Source organism: Aethalodelphis obliquidens, unplaced genomic scaffold (assembly GCF_003676395.1).
Source record: "Aethalodelphis obliquidens isolate GAN/ISIS:26980383/991018 unplaced genomic scaffold, ASM367639v1 scaffold36, whole genome shotgun sequence".
In the NCBI taxonomy this organism is placed as follows: Eukaryota; Metazoa; Chordata; class Mammalia; order Artiodactyla; family Delphinidae; genus Aethalodelphis; species Aethalodelphis obliquidens.
In genome coordinates, this window is record NW_020837980.1 from 13,458,158 (window position 1) to 13,483,837 (window position 25,680).

A 25,680-nucleotide genomic window follows, 5' to 3' on the forward strand; every position below is an offset into this window, starting at 1 on the left:
AGCATATTCGAACTTCTTTGCCCATGAAATCCCATGCACATCCTTTGTCCCTGCATTTTTAGATTGACATTCACCTCTTGATGCCTTGAAAATTAAAATATCTAGTGGAAAAAGTATCTATTTAAAAGAAAGATTAATAGAGTTTATTTTCTTTCTTCAATGTATTCATTCGTTTAACCATCATCTACATATTCAGCAAATATCTACTAAACACTCATTATGTTTCAGACTCTGTAATGGGATCACCAAAGTCAGTAAGACAGGATCCTTCAGGCTACATCTATAAAGAACTATTTTTTGAAGATTAATTTAAAAGAAGGAATTGAGTGACGGGAAGATAAAAAAGAAGCAGAGTTAGTAATAGGTCCATGAGAATATTTTGCAAAAGAGTTTTGGAAGAGAGTTAAATAAATTTGCAGTAACATAAGGGAGGATCTTGGGACCACAGTCCCTTGGAAAGGAGGAAGTTGAGACACATATATGGATGGGCTAGGCCAGGTCAGATTATTCTACAAAGTCCAGAAGGGTTTGATACACGGTGTTCTTGGGTGAAATGAATAGTGTGACTATGGATGTTGGCAAGTGGTTAGAAGTACATCCTAGGCCAAGCTAAGTTAATGCAACTTAACTCAAAATTTCCAGTCAAATTCCCTGTGAATAGATGTGTGCTGAGAGTCAATGGTGGTCCCAACAAAATGTATTGAATGGTACCATGTAACTACAAAGAGCCACTGTCATCATATCTTCTTCTATATTGTGAGGTCTTGCCATTAGAAATTATGGTGCACTGCAAGAATTTCTAGAAATTCTGAAGAGATCAGTTTGACCTATGAGTTTCAGTGCTAGACATGGTGAATTTAATTCCAAACAAACGCTATGGACCCTTCTTGAACTTTAGGCATGTGCTATGCTATAATAATAATTTGGCAAAAGAGTCCTGATTTTCCATTATTGTTATTTTCTAATATATCCAGAAGAATTTGAGCTTTGTTGAAGATTGTTTATCCAAGAATGAGGTATAAAAAGAAGTACTGATGTGAACATAGGAAATACTCATTAGGAAACATTGGGTTACTGTTCAGGTATCTCTACTAAAGAATATAATGTTTATGGAATTTTCCCCTTACTTCACTCTCTCATGCCATGACTCCCTCTGAACAGAGGGCTGCATTTGCATGTGGTTAGGGTCACAGATCACGTTCCTAGGGAATAAAAAAATTGGATCTGTCGAATTAGTAAATCCTATTCACACCATAAATTCTTTTTTATTCATATGAATTTGGAGCATGAACATGGTGCTTGCAAAGTGAGGGCACTTTACATATTCTGAAATAAGAATAAAAAGTGACTAGGGAGATAAGAACAGTATGATAAGAATTACATTTATGTAATAAAATTAATTCAGGAAACCTGTTGCATTTATAACCTAGAAGAGGTTGTCCTTTTTCAAGGGAGTTAAAATGGACTGAAATATATAGAAAAATTACTTGAAATCCTTGCAAACACATTTTTTATGTAGCTCTACAAAATATATTTATTTATTTAAAATAATGACTTATCTTAAGTGAACAAAAGCATATACTGAGTAAATGCCAGATGGTCATCATACTAAAACAAAAGTCCTGCCTGGTATCAGAAATCGCCTTCAGATGAATGAACATGTATCCGTATCTTCCATTTGCCCCTCCAGATCTGTTCTCTTCCCTTCACCCCCCTACTATTGGCCTTGGGAGGCAGATGTGCATAGACTATTAATGGACTCCCTTGCCCTCTCATTTTTGATTGGGTTTGCCAATGGAGGGCTCTGACAGAAACCAGAAGCAGGAGAAGAATATTTATGCCCTTGACTCTCTTCCTGGGGGCTTTCCTTGGGCTGGAACGTTCCTCCACAGAAGGGTATAGCCCTTCTTCTGGTGACCCATTATATTGACTCCTCCTTCCAGGTTCTAGTGACTGCTCCCTAACCTTGACCTAAAGATGTAAACTGCTCTCATGTTATTTCGCTGTCCCTTGTGTTCCCAGATCTTTGTGGATAATCCCTTCATTATACTCTCTTTGAACTATCATATCTGTATTTGTCATCTGTTTCCTGTTGGGACATTGACTGATTAAACCTGAAAATAAATCTTGTCCCTGGAGGCTCCTAAAGGGATCTACTTCATGTGACATATAATAAGATCTCAAGAATGTATTGCCAGGAAAATTATATTCTCCTGGCATTATAGGAATTATATTCTTATCGTATGCCAGACACTATGAAAGATCTTTAAAATGCAAAACGGTATTTCCAAATCAGAGATATTTGTAAATTAGAATTCCTGAAAGATAGAGAGCTTTGGTTGGATTGAGGAATGATGCTTCAGATACTCTCTCTTATCTTTAGGAAATGTTGCTTGTGAAGCTCTGGCCAACCTGAGAGACTTACGGAAGCTCTCCTCTCTTCAACATTTATTTATTCGTGAACGATTTATTGCTCACACATTGTATGTAAAACATCACGCATTTAACCCCTATTTAACAAATGGAACAATTGGGTATCAAAGAAGTTATATATTTTATCCTTGCCTTATGTCACAAAAGTAGTAATTGGTAGAATCAGGACTTGAACTTATTCTAACTCAAAATTTCATAGATTTCCATTACACTGTGTATGAATGAAACAAAAAATCCCTTCCTTAGTATATTAGAGTAAGAGGACAAACACACGCGTCTAATATTCAAATTAGGATGGAAAAGTTTCAAGGCAAAATTAGAGCTAGAATGTGTTTACATATAGGAAATGTAGAGAGCACTTTTGGTGAAGCTTCTCTTGGCTTTTTGGAAAAGGTGGTTAAGTCCAGTCCTAAAGTCCTGTTTAGCCATGTTAGATCCATGGAAGGTATAGGGGCACTCAGGCCATGGGGGACCTTGGAATGCTAAGCCAGGGAATTTGAAATGGATCTCCTAGTCAATAGGTATTGTTTAAAAGTATTTGATCAAGATTGTGTGTAACACAATGAATAATCAGTTAAGGTTTATGAAAATTAATTTGGTAGAACTTCAGAGAATAGATTGGAGATTTAAGAAAGAAAATAAAGGCAGGTCAGTTACAAAACTTGATACATGAGAAGTGACAAGAATTAATGATAAGGTGACAAAGGGAATAAATAAGAAAAATGCAGGAACAGAAATAAAAAGATGCAATGACTAATTGGATTTTAGGAAATAGGAAAGAAGTTAAAGATGCCCGAAGTTTTGACCTTGAATTAATGGTAAGATAGTGCTTGTAAGAGCAGGAAAAAAAAAAAAAAAAGAAAGTAATTTTCTTGAAGGAGAGAGAGGTAGGAAAGAATAAAAAGTTAGTTCTGAAAATGTTGATTTTGACACTGTAAGGTAAAACTTGTAGGTAATATTGGAATGTAGAAATGAAGCACAAAGTCAAGTTGATTGGAGTCATCTGTATGATTAGTAGATGTCTTTTCTTCATTTATAGAACATGGGTGGTCAGGGTTGGAGGGATGGTGGGAGGGAGTGTGGATCAAGGGGGAGCAGTGTCAAGACAGGACATCCTTGGAGGTCAAGTCACACCGGGAGATGTGTTTATGCAAAGCTGCTCTGGCAGAGTGTGGTCAAGGTTGTATCTTAGAATATAGTGCTTAGTGACAAGTTCAATAATAACATAAAAATAGAAAAATAATTAGCAAGTTTGGTAGCTAAGAGGGAAGAGAAAAAGATGCACATGCTATAAAAAAAAATACTGTTTTGAAGAGCTACTTAGTCATAGGTATGGCTAGTGAGTAGCCAGTACTGTTGTACCGGAATATTGTGATGAATATTGTGAAGAATAGGGTGGTTGCTGAAAACCTTGGTGAATGAGGGTGGTCATGTAAAAAGAAGAGGACAGAGAACTTAGGTTTGGAGGATGCCTATGTTTGAGCATGGGGTACGGTGGAGGAGGAAAAATGAAAAGAATCAGAGAAGGAGGATACTAAGATGCAGTTACAACTGAGGAAAGAAAAGTTTTTCAGGATAAAGAAATAGTCAAGTTCTCATGATGCTAACTGACGGAAGGTCATTGAAATGAACAATGATGATATTGAAAACTTTCGAGAATGGATTTTCAATATACTGTTGGACTGGAAGGCAGAAGGTGCAGAGTAAAGGCAGCATGATGTGGTGTAAAGGGCAGGAGTTCTGAAGTGTGACAGACCTGAATTGGAATCCTAGTTCTGTCACTTACTAGCTGTATCAATTTGGCAAAATTACTTAGGAATACTCTTAGTTTCCTAAGCTGTAAAAAATAATTCCCAGTTGTATGATTCTTATAAGGATTCAATGAGGCAGGTGAAATTGCTTGGTAGAATGCCTAAAACATAAAAGACTCTTAATTAAATCCATTCCTTTAAGAAAATATTAAGTGGTAAGGAAGCAGAAAAAAATTAAGAATAGGATAATGTTTTGAAAAGTTTCATGGTGAAAGGACCTGAGAGATTCGTAGGGAAGATTTTTTTAGGATAATTGGAACTGAGTATGTTTGCTTATAGAGGAGAGGAACCAAGAGGGGATAACGAAAGTGAGGGGTCAAGCATAAAAAATAGCTGATGAATCAAGAGCCTGGATGACAGAAGATCAAGGATTTAGTCAGGTGCACAGGAAGAAGAATTAGTCTCAGAAAGGAACATACACTGCTTTGGTGACTATTTGGAGGGAGAAGACAATAAATATGTTTTTAAGTGCAGAGAAAAGAAGCTGTAGGAGCTCTTTTTGAAAGCATGTGTCTTCTTAGTAAAGAACAAAGTCATTTACTAAGTGAAAGAATGATGAAGTAGAGCTTGAGTAGAGCAGAAAAATTTGAAAGCATATCATGAAGAAGGCCACGGGAGTCAATAGAAAAGAATAAATTGATTGCTCATCAGGAATGAGAGATCAGTGACTGATGTGGAGTTGAGATAGATAGGTTTTGTAAGCAGACAGGGTAGGGGGTCCCCGGGGAAAGAAAACCAGGTGTAGCTTTCTTGACATAAGAGAAGTCATATTTTGCCTAAGGCATTTCATGATCTAAGCCTGGCCACATGCTTGCCCTTGTCTCAGCAATTCATGATCTTAAGGGAACAAAAGAATGCAGAAACAAGCGATTGTTATCAGACAAGAGAAGTAACAATCGCAAAGATAACAGTTCTCTTTCAATGGTAAAGACTAGCCTAAAGCACAGTCTTGAGCTGTTTGCAGAATTTAAATCCCCCCTCAACCATCAGATCAACTGGAATCTAAGGGATGATGAGGTTGACCTTTTCTGATCCTCCTGGCATTACTTCAGTCAACTAAAGCTTGGACTCAGTGGACCTCTGCCCCAATTCTATGCTGAATTCTCCTCTGCTCAAGCCCCTTCATGAATATGCATGTACCATTAGCTTAAAACTTCCCAATTTTGCTGTCCAGGGAGACAGTGCTTTGGGAAGGATCCCTGGTGTTCTCCTTAACTGCTGAAAGTAATGATAAATCCTTCCTTATCCAGATCTTTGGCTTGGTTGTGTCTATTGGCTTGATACCCACCAAGAGGCTAACCCAGTTTTCAGATAACAAAGGGTGTAGTTGGGTCTTGTACACTGTGGTGAAGGTCCCAACAAAGAAGAAAGATTGAAGCCTGTTTTAGCTTCAAGGCACGCCTGAGGCTAAGGCACATCCCAGAACAGCCGGGACTCACCCTGACATAGGGGGACGTTGCAGGGTGTACACCCCTCCACGGATCTCTGAGCAGAACATGAGATGGTCATTTGACTAACGCTCTGGACTAGCACCCCAAAGGGAAGGGCAAAAAATCTTCGACAGAGGATCATGTAAAATTGACCCAAAATACTGTACATGACTTTTGGAGAACTTGATTTTCTTCAACTTGTTGGAGGAAACATCTCTCTCCATTTGGAGTGGGAAAAGAGCAAAGGTTTTCATCAGAGCAGGAGGCAGCCAATAGCAGCTTCAGAATGCAATCAACTGCCTTATAATGAAGAGTCCCAACCTCAGCCTTGGGAATCGGAAGAGGAATACATCGTTCCTAAAGAGGCAGCAAGTAGTTATGGTCTACAAAGTCTTAAGGCTAGTTAAGCCTACCATGCTTTATGTACCTAGTATCATGATTTACTTGTTCATTTGCTCATTAATTCACTGAGTACCTACCATATGACAGACAGTAATGGACTAGATACTTGGGATAGACGAGGTCCGGATTCTGATGGAGCTAACATTCCAGCTGGAAATAGGATTGGGGGAGAGAATACTGGAATATTAAAAACATATCACACTGAGTCTTCAGAATCTCAAGGATTTTGTGTGTATGTGTGTATATGCCTGGGCACATAGTGCAGGTTTAAATGTAAGAGTGTGTGTGTGTGTGTGTGTGTGTGTGTGTGTGTGTGTGTGAGATAAAGGTTCTGAGAAAAGGTAGTAACTGTAGATTTTCCTGGCTATGCCAGCCTCCATATAAAGAAAGTAACTACCAAATAATATTGTTGTGGGAATGCTTTTAGGTATAGGGTAGCATAAGTTAGTGAAATACCTTTTTTACTCGTTTTGTTTTAAGGTTTGTTGCCTATCAAAGAAAAAATTTGATATTCAATATTGTCAAGATTACTGTGGTGAGCTAAATACTTTTATGCTACCAACTGGATTATAAATTGTTAAATCTTTCTGGAAAGCAATTTGGCAATATGTATTAAGAGCATCAATATGTTCATCTGTTTTCAACATGTGATTATAGGGAATTTATCTTAAGGGAAATAATGTATAATGTGGGCAAAGCTTTATGCACAGAGATACTATAGCCTAATTAATAACAAAAATAAAATGCTAAAATTTTAAATTATGCATGAATAGAGAAATGGTTGTCTTGTTATTGTGTATGAATATCATGTAAATAATTAAAATTATGTGCTCAAGGGGTTTTAATGACATGGGACAATATTTATGATATAGGAGGTTATACAAAAAGAACAGGATACAAATTTTTATATACTGTATATCCTTAGTATTTAAAACAATTCTATAAAATTGGGTGGAAGGAAATTGGCCAACATGCTTTATACTTTAAGCATTTTCTATGATTTGCACATGTGACTTTTATATCCAGAAATACCAATAAATATTATTTTTAAAACCCTGTGTTAAAGTGGGTGTTAAATGCTTCTGTGATTGTTCCATAAAACATTAAGCCTTACTGTGGAATGATCTGGAAAATCAACACATATATAACCATAATATGAATTCAAATTTTTGCAAAATAATTTGTCAGATGGGTATATTTTAGGGCAATGAGAGCAATTTTCCTTGCTGTTTTTCTTTAGAAAGATTTTTCTTAATTTTTTAACATGACAGATGAAGGCCTGTCCTTGGTCTGTGCATGGTGAACCCAGTGAAGTAGTAGAAATGGGCTTTAATGGACAATAGGAAATGATTTCAGTTAATAGAAATAAAGGTGTGTTAGTTTAAGATTAGAACAATATACTTAAAATGTGGTCCTAGAGTCCCTTTCATTGGAATCATCACCAATAATTGTTTAAAATGTAGATTTTTCTGACCTATTAAATCAGAATCTGAGGATGGGTACTGACTGGAAAGTTATAGTTTTAATGATACACCTTAGGTAATCCTCCTGAGATTCTCTAAGATCTACAAGTTGAGGAAAAGAAGTTTGAGATTTAGACATTTTTGCCTAGGATCCTTAATAAACACTTGCTCCAATGTTTATTAAGTAAAATTAGACCTTTTTTCAATTGCATGGATCCAAACTATAAAGCACTTTGCTTCCCTGATAAGTTGGACTTGGGGGCTGGGGCCCATCTGCTGCTCGACTGCAACCTTATTAGAGAGGTTTAGATTTGGATTTCTCTGAGAGTAGACACAAGTGGTCAGTAACATTGCTGGGACTAGTGATAGGGGACATCTTGGCTAGAAAACAGCAGCCCACCTGTTCCAGTTCCTTTGGGGGTATCCTTTGGGTGAAATGCTTGCCTGGGGCATTTAAGTCATTGCAGGGTAGAGTTCACAAGTCTCAAGGAAGCAGGCCTCCACAGAGAGCTGCAATACCCTAGAGGTTAAGAGTGTTAGAGGTAGTCACACCCACCACCTACTATGTGCCTGTGTGAATTCAGGTCTTAGATTCTTCTCATGTAAAATGGGGTTACTACTAGTAGCAGCCTAATGATGAGAAATTGTGTGTAAATCATCTAGCACAAGGTCCAGCATGAAATAAGCACTTATATATGCTTGTAGTGATGACTTCACAAAAGCTGGACTATATAAGCTTGGGAGTCAAGCTTTTCCAGTTGATTCTTCGAAGACCATGTTAGGTATCAGAAAAGCCTGGGGACTGGAGTAATTCCAGATTATTGTGTGTTTGGGGGGGATGGCTATGGATCCAATAGTCCTTCATATGAGCTAGATTTTTAATATCTGTTGGTTTCATGGAACATCCAACCTTAATGTTACTTATTGAAATCTACCCGCTCAGGGTTGGTGTAGGACTGAACTGAGTTAGGTGAAGTATCATTCGCAGGATGACTTTCATTTACATACCTTCTCCAGTTACAAAGAAAGTCAAAAGTCATTCCTGTACACACACACAAGCACACACACATACATACACAGCCTTAAGCCTGGCCACCTCTATTAATACTTCTGGGGTGCCACATTCTATAAAACCATTTTAGGTTCTAAAAGTGTTTCTGGCTTTATGGTGGTCCCTACCATTAAATACATTTCCATCATAATTTTCTTGACTTACTGGTAAATATTCCTTGAATAAAATGATTTGGTAGACTTGTCCCTAATTTAAACTTGCATCTGGAATTCCCTGGAGGTCCAGTGGTTAGGACTCTGCGCTTTCACTGCCAAAGGCTCAGGTTCAATCCCTGGTCGGTGAACCAAGTTCCCACAAGCTGTGTGATGTGACCAATTATGCCCCCCTGAAAAGAAACAAACAAAAAAACCCCCCAAAACTTGCATCTGCAAAGTGACAGGCATGTCTAGTGGCTTCTCAACTTTAGGCAAATAACCTCTGCCACCCTCCCCGCCCCCCTGAAACAAAGTAATCAGGTCAAGACAGTTACCATGAGCAAAAATCCTTTATCTAATCCAGTTGCCTAACACACTTCTTGAATAAACGACGTATCCTAATTTAGGATACATCACCAGATTCAAGTCAGAGAGTATCCTCTGCCAGTCCATATGAGTGCGGGTCACTGGAAGATCTCTTCGTAGAATTCTTCTTAGGGCTTCGTTTGATAACTCCTGTAATTCTTCTAAGACTGCAGCTTGAAATTTATTCTCTTGCTCTTCCACAAGCCTCGCGAAATTTAGAGCCAGTTGAGCTGGGTTAACTACTTCCAAGCTTTCTTTCAGGTCCTTGGAGATTTCGACATGAAGGTTGACACATCTGAAGAAGTGAGCTTGCACAAAAATTCTCCCTGTTACCTGGGTTAGAAATGGATTGACTTGGAAAATCCATTTCGATTTCCAAAGGCCATTCCAGTAATCTCCCTTTTCGTAGCTGTGATCTTCAATGCAAGCGATCAAGAACTCTTTATTTTTCACCGTTTTTCTCAGCACATTGCAGTTGCCCGTTGGATAGTGGTCATTCACATACAGCTTTAAGGCGCACAGAACAACAGTCCTCAGGTACTCCGTTTCATTCAGAATGATGCCGTGACTTTGGATGTCTTTTAACTGGTTTTGAAGCAGGTCGAATTTGAAAGAAAGTTTGCTCTGGTGGTCAAAAAATCGGTAGTTACTCACTACGTTGTGGTGAGACAGGAGGACCGTATTCCCATTGATGGAGAGTGGGACATAATATTTTTGGCAGTGTTGGTGGCCTGCACACTCACCTAGATGGTGCATGAGTTTTTCATCACGGATAAGCAGACAGAGATCATCAAAGACATTTACAAATTCCCCTGGAGGAGCCTGCATTAACAGTCTGAGAATTACTTTTTCTTTCTCTTTCTTACTCAGATCGCTAAGTGACATGTTTGGTTGTAGCAGAAGCAGAGCTTCTGAAATAAAGAGTGTTCAAAGATGAGAAAACATGCCATGGGACAACCTTCCCATCAAGGTGTTACACATTCAGCTTAAGATTACCATGTCTGACCATGAAAAAACAGGTTGTCTGGCAAGCTCTGAGTCTCCTGATGAAGTCATAAAGAAGCTTTCTCTATGAGGTATGGAACTTTCAGTGATATCACATTAGGTGTTCAGACCAGAAGAAAAACATGATAGTCACCTGACAGCATGGTGCGCAGCCAACCAGCTATAAGAATTTTGAAGATTTTAAGAACTTAGCCTCCAGAACAGCCTTCTTCAAAAGTGGTGTGTCTCTGTGTGCATTATATGTTGTCAGGGATCTAGAGAAGCAGCCCAGAGTTTCTAGAGAGTGTCTGGCAACGCTTGCACCTTTTGGGGACCACGATGGCATTGATGTATAATCAGGCCCTCAGAATAACTGTCCCCAACCCAGTGGAAGCACGCTATGCTGAAAGGTTTGAGGGGTTTAAACAAAACAGTAAAAATAAAATGAGGTACGATGGCAGTTCATGGGAAAATGCCAGACAGCAAGAGATGCCTCATTTATAAACATTGTGGGTTTGGAAATGGTCATAACGTAAGCAAGAAACCAGAAAGTTTTAAGGGCAGTGAAGTGAAGAGACCACATGTTACATATGGTTTCTGTGGGATTTAAGTGTTGAGCTAACTCCAAAGAACAAAGGCAACAAACCACTGTGTTTTCTGCTTTCTTTCTAGAAAAGGGGCAGTGGCATCAGTGGATGAGTTTCAAGAAATCCCTCTCCTGCAAAGGGGCAGAGTTAATTATATTTGGAACTTGTGGCAACTCATAATGGGGAGAAACTTCTAAGCGAGGAGAAACGGAACTACAGGTCATGAAAATATGGAGAACAAATATCCACTCAGAGTGCTTTCTGTTCCTCTTTCCTCTTTTGATTTATCCCCTTTCCTTGATTCTTTTCTCATTCTTTTTGAAGAGTCCTGAACTTAAGTTTCTCTCATTTAAGCAAAAACTGCTTCCTTCCCTTTCTGCCCTGAGCTTTTCTGAGTTTCCCTAGCTTCCTGTATCTTTTTCTTATAATAACATGAGCTTTGCCGTATTAAGTCATTGCCATTAGTTTGAAGGGTTTCCAATTAGTTCTAACAATCTGAAATTGAGTGTGTTGTTGAACAGTTTTTACCAGTACCTTTCACAATTTTATAGACAGTCATGTTAATTCTTCTTAACCTTAGTTTTTCAGTTTGAAGTGTCCTAATTTTTGTAGTTTCTCTGTAGATAATAAGCAAGCTTGATTATTTTTGTCTTATCTTTCATACTAAATAGACACCATGACATTTTTTTTTACTCTTTTCTATGGTCCTTAAAATGTTGCTTTTTTGGGGCATGCGTGTAGCCTGACATTTGGCTAATGTAGTGGTAATAATCATATCAGACATGGTTTGAACTCATTTAATGCCCCCACCTTCTGGAAGTATTAATTTGACCACTTTTCAGATGAGGAAACTAATGCTGAGAGAGATCAAGTGTTGATGTTCAGCTGTCTCCCAAGTTCACGTCTTCAGAAGATAGACTGTATTTCCCAAGTAATAGCTTGATTTCTCAAATGTTAATTTTTATTGTTTTCCTGTAATTTTTATTGTGTTATACCCTTTCATACCTTTAGCACAGAGCAGTGCCTACTTAGTTTTTTAAAAATATTATTTATCATAAAATTGTTTTCTCATTTAAGCCTGTGATAGACTCTCCTCTGAAAATAAAAACGTTGATCTGAAGAGAGGTAAAATATTCTTTAGTCATTTTAAGTACTTAATGACTTTCTGTGAGAATTTCCTTAACTTCTTTTTTTTGGTGTCCTTTCGTACATGGTTTTTGTCCATGGTTCGGGATGACTTTAAATATGGAAAAATTACCCTAGAAAAAACTCTGAAATTACTTGAAAAATTAGATATTCGGTGCAATACTATTCACGTGAAGTATATTTTTAAGGTGAGATAATATCCGCCCTCTGAACACCCCACCCTAGGAAGGACTTAATCCAATATTGGAAAATGTCGATAACTACTTGGATGCTTTCTGAAGAAAATACATATGAAAGATTAGTCTCTTAAGAATTAAAGCAATTAATTATGCTAAATATATTTATAATCAAGACAAAGAGTTTAGGTAAGACGTAAAATGAGTTGTTGATAAAATTTGAAATCATGCCAGGTTATTAGTTTAGAACAATCTGCTGAGAATGCCGGAATGTTCACATCAGATTAGGACTGGTCATCTGATTAGATCAAATCATATAAATGATGAAATGGTAAGTGGATTGGATGTTAGTGATTTATAGAAGGAATGGGCAATCTTCAGAAAAATTGCATTTTTCTCACCTCAAAGCAGACAAGCCGTAAATTCTCTTTGTTTAAAGAAGAATTAGTAGGAAGGGAACCTGGATCAAGTCTGTCCCTAGAGGACAAAGGGAAAGCTCATGAAAAACAAAAGAAAAAACCAAGAGATAGCTGAGTTTTGCACTAGGAAGATGTCAGATTTCTTGGCGAGTCAGGCAAGAACACTAGACTGGCCAGCTCAGATAGTTAGGAAGATAGGCAAACTGAATATGATTTTGTTTCTTGAAAGTGAGTAGCCAGATAACACAATCTTGTTGAAATTGTTACCAACTAACACAAACCGGGAAGCTTGTGTTACCTTACCTGCGAGCTACTCAGTTAGCCTGATACAGTTTTAGGGATGTTGGCAGACGCAGGTTTCCAGTTCAGAGAAAGAAGACAGCTTGGCACTCACAAAAATAGCACCTGCCAGTGTATCGACATTTTGGTGCCATGTCTCCTAGCCCCGTTCCCAAAGTGTGATGTGAGGAGGCTCAGGTGACATGTGCGCGCACGGTGGGTGGCATTACCTGAGAGGGACCTCAAGTTTAGAAAGCCAGAGCTTTTTTAATGGGCTGTAGGCCTGTCTGATCTTTGCCCTGGAGGCTGTCATTATCATTATTATCCTGGACAGTAAACAAACCTGCAGTTTTCCTCTGGAGGGAGATACTATCTCTTCATTACGTAAAACATCCTTGAAGAGCTAGTCCTGAAGAAAGGTGGTTGGTGCCTCTGCTTAGAAAATAAGCAGAAACACACAGCAGACCCTACAAGCATTTTTCTCAATAAGATTTAGCCCTCATGTTTACGAACCACAAAGAGGAGCTTCGAAAAAGAAAAGCTGTACTTCTCAGGAGACTGCAGTAAAAGACAAAGAATTCAGAGCTGTTTCTATGAATCCAAGTAGCTTGTGCTGCAATAAGCTATCAGAATTTTAATCAATTCATGTCTAATACCACAAGTGAAGAACACAAGTTTCTGTGAAAGACCTTTACACATAGAATTTTCCCTCGGTGGTATTGCCCGAAGGGAGAAAGAGCTATCTGCTTTCAGGTTTAATGAAATTCACATTCAACACAATATAGAGGTAGTAATATGCTAAATCTGTATCAAATGTGAAATATTGAAAATCTTATTTAGTGATTATCAAGTTGCTTTGAATTATCTGCAAGATAGAGATAGTTGTTTGAAATCCACTTGAGTAAAATGCATGCCATATTGAGAAGCGTCATGTAGAATGCTAAACAGTTATAACAAGTAAATAAGTAGCTCATTAACTGAAATTTATGATTATTTGGACATAGCAGGATTGAAGGTCTATTTTGTTTAGTAAAACCTTTTTAAAGTAGCTATGAAAACAATGTTAATTATAGAAATTAGAGGGGCAGAGTTTGCTTAGAATACTTCAAAAAACCCTTTAAAGTGAACTCAAATACTTTAGAAGCATAAATTACATATAAACAAGGCTGATGATTATGATAAACCATTCTGTTCTATTAAAAGAATTCCCCTAGGCCCTCTAATAGAAAATACTTTTTTGCCTTAGGCTAAGTTGCTGTGTATGCATTAAAATGTTGATTAAGTAATATGCTCCGGGAAAATGTATTGGCTAACTGAATTTTCTGGAAAGGTGAAGACCAAGTTTAAACATCTGACTCTTTTGCTTTAACTTTTGTTGCTAATCTTTCCACACTTCAGGGTACACATTTTAGCCAGAGCAAATAAAATGAATCACGATGAATCTTTGTGTTTGGTGGCCACACACACACACACAAAATGCTCAGCTGTTGTCATTAGCAAGCTCAATGGATGTGGAGATTGTTCAGTCTATTAGATTCTAGTTGTACTTGGCAAGCCAGAAATCTCTGAGCAAATGTCTTAACCTGCAGAACGGGGATACTAATATAGTTATTTTGCAGGATGGTTCTGAATATTAAATAAGATATCTTTTGTGAATGTACCTAGTACCAAGCTAGGCATAAATTATTAGTTGAAGCTACTTGATGATCATTCAAAAAAATATAGAAAATTACAGTACATTCATTGATTTCCTAAGAAGCTGACATAAATTCTGACATGAATTTATTTTCTAAGGTGAAATTTTATTATAAAATTTGAATAAAGATCATGTAAATTTATGACACTGTCAAAATATTGTAAACTTCTTTTTACAAAATTAATTATTGAGTCATGGCTTGAGCAGCAGTTCTCTAAGTTTCTTTTTTATCCCTTTACTAAAATTTTTTTTGATTGCTTTATTATTATCTTTAATTTGTAGCATGTCAGCTATTTTTAGGAAATATTATGTGCCATTTCAATACATATTGCTAGTCTTAGATTACACTCTTGATTTTTGCTGAGTATGAAATAGTATCGTCTTCAATTTCAAGAATTTTTATTATTATAGGACTAACCTTAAGTTTTCAAATTCTCTAAGCAGTTAGCAACCATTATTAAATCTGCAGTATGTGCATGGCACTCTGTTAGAAACAGCGGATTGTAAAAAATAAACTATGTCTCTTTTAAGGAGAAAAGAAATACAGAAATTATTGTTTTAGAAGTAGATTATAATAAATTTCCTAGGTAATGCTAACAGGGAATCTGAGAAGACAGAGACTCTAACTTGGGCTTTTATAAAAGATTCCATGGTGGAGGTGGCATTCTTGCTGGACCTTGAGGAGTGAAAAGCAATATGTGTAGATCACATTGCTAGAAATGGTTGAAGAATCACAGGTAAGCAGCCATGACTTGAGTGTAGGATGCTCCAAGGGGAGTGGTGAGAAATAGCTGCACGCGCAAGTTATGGCCAGATGATAAAAATCCTGACTGGTAGGCCGTGGAATTTGGACTTGCTTTTGTAGGCAGTGGGTAGCCATTGACATTTTTTGAGCAGGGAAATATTGCATATTTTAGGATAAATCTGCCAGCAGTATAGAATGGATTGGGAGTTAGAAGGCAGAGAGATGAGCTAGGATATTTCTCTGCTGCCTCTGCCCTACAAATCTGCAACTTGGGTCAGTTCAGGCACTTACATTTGTGTTTTGTTCCACCTCGAGTTTATGATTTCCTACCTTAGTTGGTTCTCCAGAGTCTAAGTTTATTTTTAATCTTAATTAAATAAATTGTACCATATCCTCTTCTAAATGTTACAGTCTCTCTTTTAGCAGATAAACTGAAAGAATCCTTTACATTTCTTCCTGCAACTTCTTCAGTGTTTCATTGCAATAAATTTTGCCTTCACACCTATTTTGAAAACCTCTTTATTTCAAAAATGCTAAATTCAATGGTTAGCTTCTCCATGCATTTTATTTATCGCTCTTTTCTTAAACTTCTCTCTATTCTAACTCCTAAGACATAACTCTCTCCAAGTTTTTCTTTAAAATTTCATATCGTTCCTCCATCTGTCCTGCTAGCATTCCTCTTCTGTTCTCCTCTTAAAGTTGAGTTCTTAATTTTCTTTCTTTTTACTTAACAAACTCTTCCTGAGCAATCTTAATGAGTCTTTCTCTGCCCCCACCCCCAATTTTATTGAGACATAATTGACATATAGTATGGTATTAGCTTTAGGTGTAACAGCATGATGATTTGATATATGTAATATTATGAAGTGATACCATGATAAGTTTAGTAGACATTTATCTCTTCACATAGGTACAGATTTTTTTTCTTGTGATGGGAGACTTTAAGAGTACTTTCTTAGCAACTTTCAAATATATGATATAGCAGTATTATCCATAGTTACTACACTGTACAGTACATCCCAGAATGATTTATCTTATGCCTGGAAGTTTGTACTTTTTGACCACCTTCATCCATCCTGCCCCTCTTCTACGCCCTAGCTGTTCTCATCCACTTCACCATAGCTAAAGAACCACTAATCTGTTCTCTAGCTATGAGTTCATTTTTTTTTTTAGATTCCGTATGTACGTAAGATCATACAGTATTTGTCTTTGCCCGTCTGACTTATTTCACTTAGCCTAATGCCCTCAAGGTCCGTGCATGACATCACAAATTACAGAATTTCCTTTTTTTTTTTTTTTTTTTTTTTTTTTTTTTTGCGGTACATGGGCTTCTCACTGTTGTGGCCTCTCCCATTGCGGAGTACAGGCTCCGGACGCGCAGGCTCAGCGGCTATGGCTCACGGGCCCAGCCGCTCTGCGGCATGTGGGATCTTCCCGGACCGGGGCACGAACCCGTATCCCCTGCATCGGCAGGCGGACTCTCAACCACTGCGCCACCAGGGGAGCCCTCCTTCTTTTTTATGGGTGAAAAATATTATATATATTTATATGATATACACACACACATATATATCTCATATTCTCTTTATCCATGTAGGTTGTTTCCATGCCTTGAGTATTGTAAATAATGCTGCAATGAACACGGGGTGGTGCAGATAGCTTTTCAAGATAGTGATTTCGTTTCCTTTGAATGAGTGCCAAGAAGTGAACTTGTTGAATGATACGGTAGTTCTATTTTTAGTTTTTTGAGGAACTTCCATATTGTTTATGACCATTATTTCAACTCTTTATCAAGTAATTCACTTATTTCTGTTTTAATAACGTCTGTTTCTGGGGTTTTATCTTGTTCTTTTGTTTGGAACATATTCCTCTGTTTCTTCATTTTCCTTTACTCTCTGTCGGTTTCTGTGCCTTGGTTCTGGTTTGTCTCTCAACCTCTGTGATAGTGCAAGCAGCCTACTTCATTCTTAATGGCTCCCAGTCATTGAGGGTGTACCAGGACCTGGCAGTGTCTCATAACAGAGGATCAGGCAGCATCTAGATGCAGGCTGATTGGAAGCTGGACCCTCAGGCAGCAGCTTGTAAGGTGTGCAAATAGACATCTTTCAGGAAAAGACTGGAAGATGGGGGCATCAGTCCATCCCCTCTGAGCGGAGCCCCAGAGGGACTGCCAGCCAAGGACTTTCTCTTTTTTTGGCAGGGTTCTCCTGAACCCGTGAACACAAGCCCCACTGGCGGCCAGACCCAGGCTATCAAGGGGTGTGTCCTCTGGGAAACAGCTTGTGTGCACAAGCTCCTGGCCTTGGCGACAGTCTCCAAGGTATGGAAATAGGCCTTCTTCAGGAAAGACTGGGACTTGGATGCCTCTGGCTGCTGTATCTGTGCAACAGAAGCAGAAGGAAACAGAATGAAAAAAGAGAAAAAACCAAGTTTGCCAGGTAGTTTAAACAAGTATGTCAGAGTTTGGGAAGAAAGTTGCAAGTCATATGATTTCCTAGAATATATTCTGAATACTTTGTTTTTTAGTGTAATTTCAGAGATAATTTTAAATGTTACATTTTATTTTAAAATTTCTTGTTTTGATAGATCAGCTTTCTCATGATGTCATTTTTAAAGCAACATTTCATCTTTTTACTAACAAACTGAGCAATGGAGAATGGTAACAAAATGAAAAGGCTTAATTCTGTTTTCTAAAGTGTACTATCAGGATGACTAACAATAGAATTATTTTAATATGTTCTTTTATCCTCCTGTATTCAGTCATTCATTTAAACATATAATCACTAGCCTCCTACTTTAGGGTAGGTCCAGTACCAGGTACTGGGAATAAAAATAAGTATAAAATATCTACCTTCATGGGATTCATAGTCTTAAGGTAAAAGATATATTTTAAAATTATACATAAATAATGAAAGAGTTGTTTGGGAAAGTTCTTTTTGTAATGCTTGCAAAGAATAACCACTTAATGAGCTTCGTGGTTTTTTTTTTTTGTAAACAGGAGAAAGATGGCTTCATTACTCTTATTTTATGTTGTAAACTGTAAATGATTAATATGTAACATTTTAAAAAGCTATAGTATTCCCTGCAGTGGGGCCTGAGATTTTGCATATTTTCTGTAATATGTTTTTAAAAATAGTTTTCCTACACTCCCTAGCTTTAGGGAGATTTTTAGCTCCTTTATCCAATTAAATGAACATATTTCACCAGGATCATAAAATTGTTTAGGTGCTGGACCAAGTTCTGAAGACCTCAGTCAGACACTCTTATAAGTACTTAGGATACAAGAAACAGATGACAGACTTCCTGTCTGAGACAATTTGGCATTTCTAGAAGAGAAGTAGAAAAAAAGGCTTTAATTTCAGTGTAATAAACCCTAGGAGAGAAGAAGGTACAGAATCGTATAAGAATCCTGAGTAGGACTCTCTAACATGGGCTGAGGAAGAGACACAGAGGGACATAAGGGATGACTTCTAGAGAAGGACACTTTTTCAAGGATTAGTAGAAATTCGTAAGTTAAGAAGTACAATAAAAGAAGGGCATTCCAGACAGAAGAAACAGCCTTTACAATAGCAAGAGACAGCTTGATGTTTATACTGCAACTCATTCAGAGCACAGGCAGTGTGAAGTGCAAGGGAGAAGGTGAGGGAAGAAACCATCAGTGATGTCTTCAAGGGTCTTGGATTCCACACAACAGTTTGGATTTTGTCCTGAAGACAAAGGAGAAACACTGAGAAATTTAAGAGAGTTAAAGAGATCAGACTTGTATTTGACACAGTTTATTTCTGCACATATACTCTCAATACGTGCAGTGGTGTATTGTTTTCTCTTTCCTCCCATTGCTTGTCCTTATTGTTCTGGAGTTAGTTCAGGTCCTGGTCTACCATGCCTGTGAGACTGGGGACAATTTACATAAGATTTTTGACCTTCAGTTCCCTCCTACAGGGGAGATATTAATACATTGGTACCCTACAAGTTGTGGCTGCTGTTACGTGCCTCAGTACTCAGATTTGAACCTTCCTTGCTTATCACTTTTCTTCTTCTTTCTTCCCTTCTGCTGACGCTCTGTCATCTTTCTTCTCCTTATTACTTACCCTTTGTTGCTTTCCTTTTCCTTTTCTCTTTCTATCAAAATTAGAACTTCCCATTTTCAGCGATACGATTCTCACCTCTTGTGTGTGGTTTTTCTTTTTTGGTAATTTGATTAATTTTTGACCCTTCATTTCCTTTGGGTTTGATCAGTTGTAGCAATTATTTGTATTTGTGGAATTTTGTTTCAACTTTATATCTCTAATTCTTTCTAGTATCAGATAACAACTTCAATCTTTAGGGAAAAACAAAACAGAACGAGTTACCAGAGGACATTTCAGATGGTCAAGTTTATATCCTGCTTGAAAGAAGCAGAATTTTCATTGCTTAGTGGATAAAGTATATCTTATCGTATGCTGCTATTCAGTAAGACAAAAGTTTTTAATTCATACAATTTTACATGACAAAATGTTTCGGGAATTACAGGCACACTTTGATTTTTATTGACTTGCATAAGATCTTATGACAAATTATGAGCAAAATGGAGCTAAATTAAAAACAAAATTAATTCTGTAACATTGACTTATGTGGACCTCAAAATCCAAAATTTCAAAACAGTAAGTTGAACTTCATAGTCTACTGAGATTATTGATAATATGAATTATTTTTAAGATTTTGTAATTTTAAGGTGCTATTATTGTTTAATGAGCTCTGGAGACCCAACTTCTTATTTGACGACCACCGATTCCAATCTTCTTCCCAAGCTTATCACCGTCTCATTCCCAATGGGGCTCCATTCCAGCCCCTGCTTCTTCAAGCTGCTGTGTATGTGTAAATTAATGCTCCTCCTTGAACTAAGCTGGTGCTCTTCCTACTTGATTCCCAGCTCAGACTGTTTCTTGGATTCCTCAGATCAAACTCTCCGGTAGCCACCAGTGAACTTTTCCTAAAAAAGTGAAGAGATCATTTCCAGCATGTTTATCCTCTGTTGTACCTTAGGGTTGTTTTATAGTTAAATTTGTCAAAAGATGAGACACTAGGCTGGAGAGTGTGAGGGAAACAGACATAGATAAGACCTAACAATACACTGATATCTCCATCCTCATAGCAACCTGTGACATAAGTAGTGCTATCTATCCCCATTTTGCAGATGAAGAGTATGAAGCTCATAGTTTAATTTAGAAGTTCAAAATCCCACATGCTTTGGAGCTGGGAATATAATGTCAGCTCAGACTGTCTACAGATCGTCAGCTTTTCACCACAATACAGTGGCCCTTTAACAGGAACTTTTTGTACTTAAGCTTAAGTACTGCAATGTATTGAGAAAATTAAAATATAAATAGCCTCTTTGGAAATTAAATGTCCTTCTAAGGTGTACTTCCTATACCTCAGTTTTTTATTTGTAAGTGGTACTCTAATTCTACTAGTTATTCTAACTCTCCCCAACTCCAGACTTTCTTGACTTCTCTCCCTCATGCATCTAAAATGTTAATGTGTTGAATCCTTCTGACTTGTCTCTTCATAATTTTACTGACACCTGTTCTTTAGTTTCTACTCACCACCTCCCACCTGGATGGCATCTTCTCTCTTCCCTTACCTGCAGTTCTCCTTCTCTTCCCATCGGTAATGCACAACTAATCACAACTAAACCTCTCCTATGCTAGTCATTTTCCTACTCAGAACCTCACAGTGATTCTGTTACTTTAAATAACTGGACCCAGCCCACTTTCCTGTCTCTTATCTCATAAAGTTCAAGTGTGAATTTTCCAGAACAACCAGGTGAAGCTACTCTTTCTCATCAAAACTGACCTTGTTTGTCCCTCTCCCAGTTCCTTCAGTGATTATGCAGATTCCATTTCCTCAAAGTATTACCACCTATTGCAGCTTCTGTATTTACAGTGATCTTGAATGACTGATTTATTCTGACATTTATGGTGCAGGATGCCTATTGATGACGTGGGGTTACATACTGTTTGGATGGTTTCAAGAAGCTACTCAAATAGACTAGAATAGAAAAATGAAATGTGTAATTGAAAGATAACCTAGAATCCTCATCTTCTCCCATACTTCTTTCCATTCCAACTATGGCAATTGGGTTGTTTTTGTTTTGTTTTTTACAGAGAGGGTCTTCTTATTTCTGACCATTTATTTACAAATATCCACCCAGGAATAACTCCAGCATGTTCATCTCAAGCCTGTATCCCCCTCCAGATATTTAGATTCATATTTCTGAGTCTGTAGGACACATGTCCCTGAAAGTTCCATGACCTCTCAGAGTCAGCATTTCCCTCTGCAATCCTGCACCCCTGCTGGATCACCTTTCCTTTCCCATTCAGACCGAGCAGATCTGAAACCACAGGTCTGTTTTCCCTTCATGATGGACCCATGTCCTAGATTTCAGTTTCCAAGTGCCCAAAACAAAGCTTTTGATAGAGGAAACCAACTAGGCAGGGACAAAACAACAGACTATAGTGAGCTCTATGGGATGGCATATGTTATCACCACAGTGAGGAGAAGGTCTGAGGTAAATCCAAATGGTTCTGGGATGTCCTAAGTCTGGAAGAATCTCTAGCAGCTTCCCCTGAATTCAAGCAAGTCTTTCCGGGTAAAGAACTGCGTAAGGGCTCTAACTCTCCCCAGGGGCAGGATACACTTCTTCACTTAAACTGGGCAGCTCTGGCCACTGGGTTTTAAGTGGTGATGATCCATTAACCTTTCCCCAACTTTGGCACCATTTCATGCACTTTTATGTATTTTATCTGAAATAAGAATCCAATGTAACTTCTTTCCAGTATAAGTTGGTATATATGTTACACAAATACTCTAACGTCTTCATTTTGTGTATTTTTTATGTTCACAATGTGAGCCCACCAGTCATTTTCTTTTAGTAGGATAATGACAGGCTAAAGCAAGGAAGAATCACCATAGAAGAATTTAGAACAATTTATCGAATTATTGCACACAGAGAAGAAATTATTGAGATTTTCAACACGTATTCTGAAAACCGGAAATTTCTTTTTGAAAAGAATCTGGCCCAATTTTTGACACAAGAGCAGTATACACTTGATATTAATAAAAGTATTGCTTCTGAGATCATTCAAAAATATGAGCCTATTGAAGAAGGTATGCTTGTATTTCAAAGTTTTATCAAATATTTATATGCAAACTATTTTTTAAGATTTGCACTTATTAAATTCAAATTTTTGATTAGGTCAGATTTCTTATGGGTAATATTATATGTTGGCTGTTTTAATTTCATATTTTACAGACAGCAGATGTATCTTTTAGAAAGCTTTGTTGTGTAACAGTGGCATTCTTTCATTGTCCTGTTCCTTTCTTTTAGCTGCTTCTGTATATCTCTCAGGTGTTCAGAGATTAGCTTATTCAGGAAGAGCAAAATGAGGATTCTATTACAAGTACTGTAATGGAAGAAAGGGTCTTGATATTCATTAATAAGATAAAAACCCAGGTATAGGCACTTTTCCATTTTTATACACTATCTTATTGAAAAATATATGAATGTTAAATTAGCTATATGAAAACAATTCTAGGAAAGAATAAAACATTATAAAATCACTAATTTCCCTGTTGTTTATACACATAATTGTCTACAACATTTCATAAACATTAAAACATTTTTTCTTTATTTTTTGAATGCAGTCATCTGGTTTAAGTTCAATGACCATTTTGGCTAGTGAGCTGTTGTATAGTTTTTTTTTTTTTTTGTCATATAGTTTTTGATCTCTGTCTCATCTTTCATTGGCTAAAATATTTCAATTTTTTCCATTTATGTTTATTTTTAAATAAAATAATAAATAATAATGTAATAAAATATGCACAAGAAACACTATTAAAGCATGCTGTTTAACCCTACAGAAATTAATAGAATAGCTCAAAATATTTATTAACAAGGGATATATGAAAGCCCAAGTTCTGCCTTTGAAAACTGGTTTATGGCCATCAATGCTTAACATACTATAATATGGGTCCTAACAAAACAAGACTTATTCCTTCATGGGCTCGTACATTCATAATTTATTCAAATGTTTATCTGTGGCCACTGAGTATGGTTCTAGGAGCTGGGGATACAGTGGAGAACAAGGCAAACTAGGTTTCATATTCCTGATGGGGGTTGGAGGGAGATTGACAATAAATAATTAAACATACAAATGGATAATTTCAGGGAGTGCTACGTACTGTGAAAAAAATAAAATAGAGAGTAGACAAGCACGAGGTCTAGCTCTAATTGGTTGTTTTTTATTTTTTAAACAACTTTATTAGAGCATAATTGCTTTACAATGGTGTGTCAGTTTCTGCTTTATAACAAAGTGAATCAGTTATACATATGTCCCCATAGCTTGGTTGTTTAGGAGAGTCGTCGATGGGGATGCGATATTTGAGCTAAGACGTAAGTGGTGAGAAAGAACTAGACATGTGACAAGAGAAGTGTTGGCCCTGAGTTGGAGAATCGAGGAACAAGAGGAGGACAGTGTGGTTGGAACCTGGAGAATGAAGGCTAAAAGCGTTTGGACAGGGATTAAGTCATGTTGGTCTTGTTGGCCACAATTAAGATTTTGGCTCATGATTCAGTGCCACGTAAAGACCTTGGAGGCTTTTAAGTACCATGGTGGTAAGACTGAAGATAGTGCTAGTAAGAGTTTGGTCTGATCACGATTAAAACTTTGCAGGTTTGCAACAAGATAAAGAGCTTGCATCAGAACGTAAAAAAAGTACATCTCTAAGCACATCTGATGAGTCCAGCTGACTTCTTTCCTTTCAATAGCAAAGACTTTCTCTGAGAAAGTAGTGAATTGATTTAGGCTCTGGTTCAAGCTCTTTATGTCATTGCCACCTGGAAACAACCAGTTCACAGACAAGCACTTTTAGTAGCATTATTCCAGTCAATATTCAAAAAAAAAATTGCCACTGTTACCTGCAGGTGGTAAGTTAAAAGATACAAAGGGATAATGGGATGGTGTCAGTGACATCTTGGAATTGTGTTTGTATTTTAACCATAATATTACACTGTTCATCTAGTTCATCTTTTGGGCCTTACTCTGCTTCCATTCAGATAGTTTCACACAGCCAAGACCTTGCATTTCATTTACATGGCTATTGATCACTTTAGAGACTTATTAAGGTCAATTTGAATTATGATCTTACAGTCCCAAATGCTGCCAAGTTTCTCAGTCTTATCCCACATTGATACTTGACATATGTCAATACCAAATAAGGAAAACCTCATTTTATTTTAAAAATAAAAATCCATGAGATTAATTCTCAGTCTGGTAGTTTTTAAAGGCATAAGAGGAGTTTGTTTTCTATTCCAGTACCAAAGATAGTTACTTAATTAGTTAATAGTTCAAAAGGGCTATAGGCCAATCACTGCTAATTGCACTGGGAAAAAGAATAAATTCATGCAAATCATTACTATTAAAATATATGATGGCTTTGCCCCATACACTCACATGTTTCTAAATTTGCATAACTTTGAAATAGTTTGCATGACTGTAAGCATTTTATGTATTTTCTTCTAGCTTTCATTTTTTAAACCAAAATTGTAAGAGCATTTTGAATGCTGGCTTTTTCATTTTTATGATGTCATAAACATTTACTTATGTCACTGTATATTTTTTTTCTGATACATTATTTGTAACGGCTGCTTAGTATTGTATCATAGCTTGAGATTTAATTTGTTTCCTCCCCTCATTAATTTTGCTTTTATAAATAATGCTAGTGTGAGCATTCTTGCACATCCATCTTTGTCTGAGGCTCTATTTCTGTAGTATAAATCCCAGAAATAAAATTCTTTGCCAAGGATCAACACTCTCTATTCTAAAGTGAATACTCACACCAACTTTTAATTTGAGGCAAACTGAGTAATCAGCAGCAAAAGCAACAGTAACTAACCTTTATAGAGCTAATATATAAAGTTAGTATACAGGGATGGGTGTTATGATTACAGTAAGTCCCCTACATACGAACGAGTTCTGTTCTGAGAGCGAATTTGTAAATCCAATTTGTTCGTAAGTCCAACAAAGTTAGCCTAGGTACCCAGCTAACACAATCGGCTATATAGTACTGTACTGTAATAGGTTTATAATACTTTTCACACAAATAATACATAAAAAACAAACAAACACAAAAAATAAAGAGAACATTTTTAATCTTACAGTACAGTACCTTGAAAAGTACAGTAGTACCAGCTACATCACTGCTGCTTTTACGCTTGCTTCTGGACATCCTGGGCTTGAAGTAAAGATACTGTACTACTTTATACAGTACTGTACAGTAAAGTATACAGAAGCACAGCCACTTGTAGAGGATGCATGCACGTGACAATGTACGCCAGACACATGAACTAACTTATGTGATAGGACATGCAAATGCAAGTTTGCATCTTTGCAAGTCGCAACTTGAAGATTTGTATGTAGGGGACTTACTGTACCACCATTCCAAAGATAGGGAGAAGTTAATTAACAGGCTCCTCATATAACAAATAAATGGATTT

The 25,680-nt window shown here is 37.1% G+C and overlaps 2 protein-coding genes across 2 annotated transcripts in view; one reads left to right on the forward strand and one right to left on the reverse strand.

Annotated features, from left to right (window-relative positions):
* Window positions 1-9,074: 9,074 nt before the first annotated feature.
* CAPZA3 (capping actin protein of muscle Z-line subunit alpha 3) lies at window positions 9,075-10,229 on the reverse strand. Its single transcript, XM_027129248.1, has one exon. The coding sequence runs from the start codon at window positions 9,994-9,996 to the stop codon at window positions 9,097-9,099; it is 900 nt and encodes a 299-aa protein (XP_026985049.1). The 5' UTR covers window positions 9,997-10,229; the 3' UTR covers window positions 9,075-9,096.
* A 683-nt stretch (window positions 10,230-10,912) lies between these two features.
* Window positions 10,913-25,680, forward strand: part of PLCZ1 (phospholipase C zeta 1) — a 41,112-nt gene continuing 26,344 nt past the window's right edge. The window contains exons 1-3 of the mRNA XM_027129483.1: window positions 10,913-10,923; window positions 11,893-12,016; window positions 22,061-22,292. Coding sequence (XP_026985284.1) covers window positions 10,913-10,923; window positions 11,893-12,016; window positions 22,061-22,292 — 367 coding nt within the window. The remainder of the gene's footprint in view (window positions 10,924-11,892; window positions 12,017-22,060; window positions 22,293-25,680) is intronic.

Excerpts from the sequence above, each read along its gene's own strand:
- CAPZA3 (XM_027129248.1), bottom strand. The coding sequence starts at position 9,996 with ATGTCACTTAGCGATCTGAGTAAGAAAGAGAAAGAAAAAGTAATTCTC.